Raw genomic sequence first — 10,205 nt, 5'->3', positions numbered from 1 at the left:
ACACTCCCTCTCCCAATTGGGTGCTTTTGCACTGACTATCCCACATACCTAGAATGCTCTGCTTCTTCCTCTCCACATCTTAGAATCCCTGACTTCCTTTCAAAACCTACCTTATACAGGAAACCTTCCTCTACTGTGGTTACTTTCTGCCTCTAAGGCTACCTTCCATCTACTGTGCGCATTTTGTATGTACCTAATTATTTAGATATTTTCACTTTTGAATGTAGCTCTTTGTGGGCAGGGACTGTTTGCACCTTTCTTCTTAACCCCAGCACTTAGCAATTTACCTAATGTGTTATTGTCGTAGTTGTTGAGTTGTTTCAGTAGTGTCCAATTCTTTGTGACCCATTTGGACTTTTCTTGGCAAGGATACTAGAGTGGTTTGCCATTTCCTTCTCCAGCTCATTTTACAGATGAAGAAACTGAAGCAGAGTGAAGTGACTTGCCCAGGGTCACACAACTAGTAAGTGTCTGAGGCCACTCCACTCTCCACTGACCAATCTCAGTTTGTAGTTAGAAAAGATGTTAGTAGAGGGCAAAGGATATTCCAAATGTTTTTCAAGGTTTTAATTTTTTTTTTCATTTAAATGACAGCCATAGTGACTAATTACATTACATTTCTTTCTACTAGAGAGTTTATTTTTAATTTGATTTAGAAACAATATCAAGGAGAGAGGCTGGTAGAGGGGCTGACAGATAGGGAGCTGTGGAGGGATGGAGACAACACCTGGTACAGTCCTGTTTCACAATGATCCCCATTTCAAACAGGTGGTTTTATTAACATCCAGTGCCCACCTAAAAACAACACTTGCCAAACTTTTGACAAAGGAATTTTGGGAAAACATAAAATCACATTGCCACAGATCACACAAGCATGGGATCACAGACCTAGAGCCCTAAAACACATCATTAGCACAGGACAGATGATTCTACAAAGGGAAAACCCTCATCCTATCCTAGCTACATCCAGATATAAGTGATTGCAGGCAAGGGCATCCCATGGCATACTGCAGCACAGGAGAGCTCCCCATGTTCTTGAAAGTTCTTCTGTGCTGGTCAATGGCAGGATCCCCCGTTCCATCTTCTTAGTATTGATACGATCTCACCAGCAGCCACATGAGGATCACAGTTATGAGGACCACGGTAAAGTTGAGACACAGCTCCCTCGTGGATCGCTCCATGCTCAAGATGGGTCAACAGAAAACTTGGGGGAGCCTTCCTGGACAACTGTCTGTCCTTTGTCTCCTGTTGGTGAGCAAAGAAAGAAACACACACTGAGGCTGTAAAGCTCCTTATATTGCTTGGAGTGAATGCTGTTTCTTTCTTAGAAGTTTATGGATGCACTTCCAAAAGCAGGAGTACAGAGAAACTTCCCACCTTCTCCAGTGTCCACAATTTTACAAACATCACATCCGTATAATCCTAAAGACACCTCTCACATAATAGCCAATCCTCAGGAGTAAGCGCTAAATTTAGATGTACTGCTATTTTAATAAGAGCTTGTGCCACCTAATTTTAGCCATGCTGTGTTAAGATTATAAGCTTCTCAAAAAAATTAGGGGTCATATCTAGATGTCACATCTTGCATAGTGCCTGACATATTTTCGAGGGCTTAAGAAGTATTAAAGGATAGTATCATACTAACATATTTTATGAATTTGATCAGATTAAATCACTTACTAACCACGTATGATATAGATGACACTGTGGCTATACAGTCTCTCCACATAAACCAAATAAATTGGGACAGCCATAAGTAGGTAATATTAGAGACAGGATTTGAATCCAGGTCCTCTGAGTCCAGAACGATAGTGGCTCTCTTTATAGACCACCCAAAAAACCTCAGTCAGTTCAGTTTTCTTTAAATCAATTAGATAAAGATATACAGGGGGAACTTGTAAAACAATGTAAAAATAAAAGGTATCAATAAAAATTTATTTTTAAAATAGTTAAATTAAGATCTCCATTAGATTTTTTTTTCTTCTGCTCAACTAACTGATGGAAGAATGGAGGGGAAAGAAAATTGGATTCAAAGTCAGAAAACCTATATTCAAATCCCAGTATCCCATTTTACAAGCTACATGACCTAAGATGTCTCTTTAACTCTCTAAGCCTTCGATTTTTATCCTACTTAACAGGATGGTTGTGTGGCTCAAATAAAAACATTTCTGTAAAGTTCTACTGAATATCTGCTGCCATTATTATTCTGGCATTTTAATGATAGAACCATACACAGCAGTGGGTGAGCAGAACTTTCTGGAGATGAAGGAAATAATTCTAATCCTTACATGTGTGGAGCAATTTATACTTTTCAGAGAATTTTTATAGGCGTTACCTCATTTAATACTCATGATAATCCTATAATGCAGGCTGGGCAAGTATCATCCCAGCTTTCCAGTTGAGGAAATGGAGGCTCAGAGAGATTTAATAACTTGTCCAAAGATCATTCACCTAGCCAGAGAGACGGTGTGATGTGGGAAGGGCCCTGGATTTGATGTCAGAGGCCCTGGACGATCTTGGGCATATCATTTTGCTTTTCCGGGCCTCTGTTTCCTCCATTGTAAAATAAACGGGATTGGATAAATAATTTTTAAGGTCCCTTTCAGCTCTAGATCCTACGAGTCTAAGCACTGAGCTTGAATCAAGCCCACTTCCTGAACAGAACTGTGTACAACAACAGTGAATCTAAAGGAATGGTTTGGGGTCAGATAAACCATGAGAGCCTTTCCAGATCTGAAATGCTATGACGACTGACTACAGGAATTAACAGGTTTAGTAGAACAAAATGACTGTAAATTCCCAACAGAGCACTCTCTTCTGATAGGCTGATTGACATATTGCCTCTTTCTTGGTGTTTATATTGCAGAATTACTTGCACTTTGAGGGTGACCTTGAATAGACTTGATACTATGCATCATAAAGCATCTTGCATTCTCATACTTGAAAACAATTTTTAAAGTATTTTCACAATTAAACCCAAGAAAATGTAGTACAAGGGCACTTTCCTTGGACACCAAAAAAATAAAAATTGAAGGTTATCAGCCTGGGACAGTTTTAAAGAACTCCTCAGGTCATTTTCATATAGCCACTATCCCTTAGGGGACATGAAGCAAAGTTAGTAAGGACCCAGAACAGTAAACTTGTTTTTCTTAGCAGGTTACCTTCAAGGATTTAGCACCATTCCTGTCACATAGAGCTGGGGACTAAACATGTGGTATCATTGGTATTGCTGTTTTTGTTCAGTCATTTCTGTCATATCCAATTCTTGTTGACCTCATTTAAGATTTTCTTGGTAAAGATGCTGGAGCGGTTTGGCATTTTCTTCTCCATTTCATTTTACAGAAGAGGAAACTGAGGCAAAAAGGGTTAAGTGACTTGCCCAGGGTCACACAGCTAGTAAAGTGTCTGAATCCAGATTTGAACTCAGGAAGATGAGTCTTCCTGACTCCAGGCCCAGCACCCTCTCCACTGTGTACCACATAGCTGCCCATCATTGGTATAAGGAATTCCTAGATGAAGAAACTCCCCCTGCCAATGAAGGATGGCACTTTCTCTGCAATTTATAGTCTTGGAGAGTTGCTTAGATTACCATTCAAGGTCAGATAGCCAGTATGTGTCACAAGGCTTCCTGCCTCTGGGGCCAGTGGCTCTCTATGCACTAGACCATTCTATCTCTCATCTGACATATAATAAGTGCTTAATAATTGCTCCTTAATTGATTGAGTTAAGGCCAATTTTCACCACCTTTCAAACCCCATCCAGAGTCAAGTTCACAGTCTTCATCCCTGGTGCCAAACCATCCAATTTCATTTGGGTGTCTTATCATGGGCTCATAGATTTTGGGTTGGAAGGGCCCTTAGAAGTCATCTAGTCCAACCCCCTCATTTTACAAAGGAAGAAAAGGGGGCAAAAGTGACACAGGTACAGAACTAGCAATAAAACCCACATCTTCCACCCTCAAATCCTGCACACTTTTCACTATACCTTACTGCCTTTTGATGTAGTGTTGCTTCCAATAAGGTTATAGGTTCTAGATTTAGAACTGGAAGGAACCTCAGAGGTCTAGTCTAATGTCATTTTGTACAGGAGGAAATGAGACCCAGAAAAGTTGAATGATCGTCCAAGGACACAAGTGGCAAATCTGGAATTCAAATGCTCTTTGCACTGAACCACCCTGCCATTCTTGAAATATGTATGGATGAAAGGGAAATCCAGAAAACCTTGATTAGCAAAGCAATGCAGACACTAAATGCTTTTGCATGGAATTTTTTGGGAGATTATCATCTATAATCCAGAGGCAAAACTCCAGAGGAGAAAGGGACTAAAAAAGAGAAGAGGGAAAAATAACCATATCCCATGTGGAAAAAACCAATATTGCTATTAACCTTATATTTAAGGAACATTAAGTGTATAATGTTTATTTCCTCTAAGCACATTTTTCAAAATCAGTAACCTTTTGTTATTCTCATTTACACACTCACACACATGCGTACAGACATTCAACATAAACATTAAATGACAATTCTTCATTACCAGGAGAGGATAAATGATGGGCTGGATCTTGGTCCTGAGTCTTTGCTCTGCTCTAGCAGCCCTTCCAGTGCAGTCTGGACTCCCAATCTCTGAGCAGCAACTAAAGTAGTCAGCCCCAGGGAGGAGGGCCACAAGGGTGGTGGCAATCAGAGTGATGTCATTAACCAAGCATTTCCAAGGAGTAACCTGGACAGATGGGTGGCTATTTGTGCTTTTGGGGGCCAGAGGGTTGTACTGACTTACACATGACAGTTCTGTTCTTTGCTATCAATTTCTATTAAAATCATGGAGACCTCAAAAATGCTATGACTTTTGCAGTCCTTGATTTAGGGCCTTCAACCTTTCACTGATTCCTGCTGTAGAAAGTTTTAACAAGTAGGGATTGCTGGATCTGCTTTTAGGACTCACGAACTAAGAAAAGAATTAAGATTAGCCCTGGAACAGCACTGACACCAGGAATGAAACTGAGCATTAGCGCACCACCCCAGGATTGAGCTATTTGAACTAGAAAATTCTTTCTCAGTCCTGAATGAAGTCATCTTTAGCTTTTTCAGAACTGACTAGAGGCCAGACAGTATAATATACTAGTATTTGCACCTGTTGCTGCATGATATTTCAACTACGGTTTTTTCTGTGGATCATCACACTAGTATATATTTTAATCTAAGACAACTGTGGAAAATGTGATTGGTTGCCTTCTGTAACAAGAAAGGTTATTAGTATATCTCTATAGTAAAAACTCACTTAGTTGAACAAATTGGAATAAAAGCCAGCCAAAATTCATAAAAAGAATATTTTCCTCTCAATCAGTGTAGGGAATTCCCAGACCTTTCTCCACAAGATGCAGATCAACAATTTATAATCTTAAAGGTTTGCCTGGGACACTGAGAAGTTAAATGACTTACAAATGGTCACACAGCTAGAATGTGTCTAAAGAAGGACTTAAACCCAGATCTTTCTGAATCTAAATCCAACCCTCTATCCACTACAATAAGCTGCCTCTCAGGGAGAACTATGAATTATAGAGTATTTCTTCAAATAATGCTTTTTATTATTTTTAAATAACTATAGAGAGTAGTTTATAGGTTACTTAGATTATCTGATTGATCCCTACAACCCTAAAATGTAGGTTGGGTAAGTTGATAATGACAGCTAAGTGGAGCAGTGGAGAAAGCATTAGGCTTGGAGTCAAGAAGCCCTCAACTTCCTGAGGTGGCACCTATCTCCAGGGTTGTTGTGAGGATTAAATGAGATAACATTTGTAAAGAGTTCTGACACCTTTAAAATACTACATTAACGCTAGCTATCCCATTGTACCTATGAGGAAACTACTGTCTCTTTTATAGAGGTTTGGGCAGGTCATTTAACCTGTCAGTGGCCCTGGCAACTCTCTGAAGACTACAAAATGGCAGAAAAGTTGGGTACTCTGCTTTAGTGCACAGAGTTCCTTCTCCAGTACTTCCCTATCACAATGAAATCATCGGTCTGATTGCTATCCCACTCCTTTTCTTTTGCATATTTATCTCATTTGAGCCTTATGACAACCCAGTAAAATAGATGCTATTATTAATCCCTTTTGACAGACAAGGAAACTGAGACTAAGAGATGTTTAGTAACTTACCCATGGCCACATAACCAGTAAATTTCGGAGGTGAGATTTGAATCCAGGTTTTTCCTAACTCCAAGTTCAGTTTTCTTTTCACAATAGCAGCCTTTTTGTTTTGTTGTTGTTTAGTCATTTTCCAGTTGTGTCCTATTCTTTATGACCCCATTTGGGGTTTTCTTGGCAAAGATACTGGAGTGGTTTCCCATTTCCTTCTCCAGCTTGTTTTACAGATGAGGAAACTAAGGTAAAGTTAAGTGACTTGCCCAGGGTCACACAGCTAGTAGGTCTCTGAGGCCAGATTTGAACTCAGGAAGATGAGTCTTCCTGACTTCAAGCTGGTTGCTCTATCCACTACACCACCTAACAGGACCCTACCATTCTACAAATGAGGAAACTAAGGCTCAGAAAAAGCAAGTCATTTGCCTAAATTCATGTTGCTGGTAAATGGAAGAGCCGGGACTTGAATTCAGATCTTCAGATTTCAAGTTCTTTGCCCTGAATAAACAGAGTAAGTGGAATTAGACTGACAATGTTTTGCCTGGTAGTTCTCAATTAATTAAATTATAATATTGTTCCCTTTTTGAAGTTAAGGGACTCGAAACTTTGAAATCTAAAGGGGGAAGCTTTTCTAGAGGCAAAGGAAACAGTCTGCTTCTCGTAAGGGGTTTAGTCTTGAATAATTCATATGTCTATGAAAAGGCCAGTAGACTAGTGACTTTCCCTGGGGAATAGTGTCTTCAACACCTTTACACCCAGCTACTCATCTACATAAGACCCAGTGGGAATATGGCTGATCATCATAAATAAAGATAGAGATGAAAACTGAGGGAAGTCACCCATGAACCAGAAAGAAATAATGAACAGGGGAGATTAAACATCTCCTGTGCCTTTCCTGGAGGTTGGAGTATTAACTCTGAAGGGGTTAACACAGAGAGGCTTCTGCCAATCCTAGGCTAAGGGTCATTGCCCTTTATGAAAGACACTCATAGCACTCCAGCTGAAGAATGTATGGTACCACCCAGCCAAGCTTGTGTCCGAAGGTGGTAAGAGACTGTAACTACTCATGAGAAAGCAATTGCTGGGTGTCCAGCAGCTTGACCAGTCCAAGGGAGATCGTGGTCTGTGAAGAGCTCAGTGGTCATGCTAGCCACCAAAGCTATTCTGAAAGCAGCTGCCTAGGAGCTAAATGACTGGCCCATCTCAGCCAAGTTGCAGCTGGGTCTAGTAGCCACGCAAACTGCCTGGTCTTTCCCAGAAGTCACTGAATCCAGTGAGGAGCAAGCTCAGTAGCCAAGCAACCTGCTTGACCCATTCTAGCAGTGAATCAAGCTATCCACCTAAGACACCATAACTTTGCAAGGAGTCAGTTCAGTTGATCAGGGAAGCAACCTTTCATCATCAGTGCTTCACTCTACAAGCAGACTTCATGAGGACCCTCCAGAAGTCAAAACAAACAAAACAGACAAAAGCAAACAAACAAAAAATCATGACCCTGCAGATCCAGATTGGTGAGTTGACTTGGCTGTCTATGCATGTGCTCCACACATGTACCCCACTACCACTGTACTTTAAATTTGTGCTTATTCTTTCCCCTCACAGACTCTGTGTGTCTTTGTGGGATAGTATACACCGTGCTTTAAGGGAAATGCTTTGTAACTTTTCTTCTTGTTATGTCTCTGAGTAAATGTTTTTCTTTGCTAAAGAATCGTTTCTACCGTCCAACTGTCAAAGGTAAGCACACAAATGAGAGCTCATGAGCTAGAGCTCACGTAAAGAGGACAGCCATTCTCAGGACCTCCCCTAAAACTATCCTCAGGACTGCCCCTAGAACCCTGAAAGTAGTAGTAGTAGCTTCCCCTCTGGATAACCAATCTGCTTAATACCAGTGTGACTTGAGGGAATGATGCCAGATGGAGTGTCACATAATGATTAGATATAACTGTTGATCATCATATCTATTTTATATATTTAAATGGTTGATTCTAAAGAGTTTGAGTGTTGTCAACAGAAGTTTGCTCTCTTAAATACTCTAAAGGTCCTCCTTCTAATCATCTATATAGTATAATTTTATTCAGCAAACTCTTTATTCATTGATAATACAGAATAAACCAGTAAGGTTTCTATATAATCACAAATGTATTCTATCCAAATTGCCATAACAGATTATCCCTGAATATAAATGGCATCTCTAAAATGCAGTCTCTCTGAAAAGAGAAGAATGTATGTATGTATACATGTATGTGTGATAAGTTCTGTGACTAATAAAAAGACAGCTGGCCTTGGGACTTAGAAGACCTGAGTTCAAGTCTAGCCTCTGACGTATACTGAATGTATGACCCTAGGCAAATCACTTAACCTCTAAATGTTCTAGACAACTAAAATTATAAATGGCAGAGAACTAAATTTGGAGGGGAATTTCTTCTTTGAGGGTTCTCTGTATCAATAAGACGACAGGCCTAGTCCATACCTATATATTTCTAAATATGCTTATGTATAAAGTATATGTATATGTACTTTCATGTGGAAATATCACACTAAATTAACATGAAATATATTCACTATCAAAGTGGGGTTTTTTACATTTCTTTCCACTTAAACAAATGTTTTATCCATTTTTATCATCATTTTTTCTCTCTTGAACAGTTTGTTCAATATCCAGATTATTGACAAAGATGACATTTACCATCTGGATGCCATTCTCCTTTCCAAGGAAAGCTTCTAACCTCACTCCACCATCCCATCTGCCACATTAGGGCTACCTCTTCCATTACTGTTTTCTAAACTGTTCATGGAATCGTAGTTTTAGATCAGGAAGGGATCTTAGAAGACATCTAGCCCAATTCTCTAATTTAATAGATAAGGAAACTGAAGCCCAAAGAGGTTAAATGACTTGCCCAAGATCACACAAGTAGCGAGAGGTAGGGTTCATATTTGAACCCATGGCCTCTGACCAAATCCAGCATCCTTTCCACTACACCATACTGTCTCCATGTTTCCAATAATATTACACATTAACATTAAAAAAATTTTTACAACTAATAGTATACCATCTGGCAGACTCACTTTCATTGTTCTCTTATTCCTGACCATCCTACTAAGGGTGCTATTATAGGCTACACTCAGGTTTTTTACAAGGCCTGATTTAGAGGAGAGGAGAGGAATTGTGTCTATATTTGGACATATATGGTAATGAAAGTTCTTTCTAATTCATGCACAGAGAAACTTGCATATGTTTGTATTCACAGATGCACATTTTCCATTATTCTTCAAAGCTCAGTGACATTATTAAAGAGAACATACTACTCTCTGTGTCTTCATTATAACATAAGCCCAACATGGCCCAATGAATTTATTTTTCCTCCAGCAATGGGCAATCTTGATACAGCTTCTGTCACCACATGCCTTGTAACAAGATAGCATCCTGGAGTGACAGAGAGTGAGTAATAATTTTAGTACAGTCAAACATTCACAACTAGTTGCTTGCCATCTGGCAGATTCCTCACATACAGTCTTCATCTTTTGACTCTGAGCCTTTGCTTGGCTGTTTCAAATTCATGGAGTAACCTCCTTCCTCCTCTCCACCAAATCCTACCCCTTGACTCTTTTACATATTTTTTACCCAAATATTTTATCTTTGTATAAAATTATGGTAAATCAGGATTTATGAAGGAAATGACAAGCCAGATTTAAGAAACACTTCCCTTAATCACTGTTCATACAAATTGTTCACACTAGAACATGTCTACATAGGTAGCACTGATATTGTGGATGTCTGAATATAAATTATTGGTGTATTATATTCAATGCATAATACGGTATGATTGTGTATATGATGCCAAAACAATGGATAGTTTTATTAATTCAACCAAAAAGCTGCTCAATTTAATGTGTCTTAGAAAAAAACCATAAAACTGATGATCAGATCAAATGAATGAGTCAAGTTTAAAATGATCTATCTAGCTGCCCCTCTAAATATTTATCAAAATCTGAGCCACGGACATTAAAGTCACCTACTATTATTGTGCTACTATCTACGTCTTTTCGTAACTCAATAAATTTTTCCTTT

The 10,205-nt window shown here is 39.2% G+C and overlaps 1 protein-coding gene across 1 annotated transcript; it reads right to left on the bottom strand.

Annotated features, from left to right (window-relative positions):
• Positions 1 to 552: 552 nt before the first annotated feature.
• Positions 553 to 4,601, bottom strand: SLN (sarcolipin). The gene is made up of 2 exons (XM_036747386.1): positions 4,534 to 4,601; positions 553 to 1,245 (listed from the first exon to the last, which is right to left on the bottom strand). The coding sequence occupies exon 2, from the start codon at positions 1,179 to 1,181 to the stop codon at positions 1,086 to 1,088; it is 96 nt and encodes a 31-aa protein (XP_036603281.1). The 5' UTR covers positions 1,182 to 1,245; positions 4,534 to 4,601; the 3' UTR covers positions 553 to 1,085.
• Between the last annotated feature and the right edge of the window lie 5,604 nt (positions 4,602 to 10,205).

Source organism: Trichosurus vulpecula, chromosome 2 (genome assembly GCF_011100635.1).
Source record: "Trichosurus vulpecula isolate mTriVul1 chromosome 2, mTriVul1.pri, whole genome shotgun sequence".
In the NCBI taxonomy this organism is placed as follows: domain Eukaryota; kingdom Metazoa; phylum Chordata; class Mammalia; order Diprotodontia; family Phalangeridae; genus Trichosurus; species Trichosurus vulpecula.
The sequence above is the reverse complement of the archived record's forward strand: the minus strand, read 5'-3'. Positions and strand labels throughout refer to the sequence as shown.

Excerpts from the sequence above, each read along its gene's own strand:
- SLN (XM_036747386.1), bottom strand. The coding sequence starts at position 1,181 with ATGGAGCGATCCACGAGGGAGCTGTGTCTCAACTTTACCGTGGTCCTC.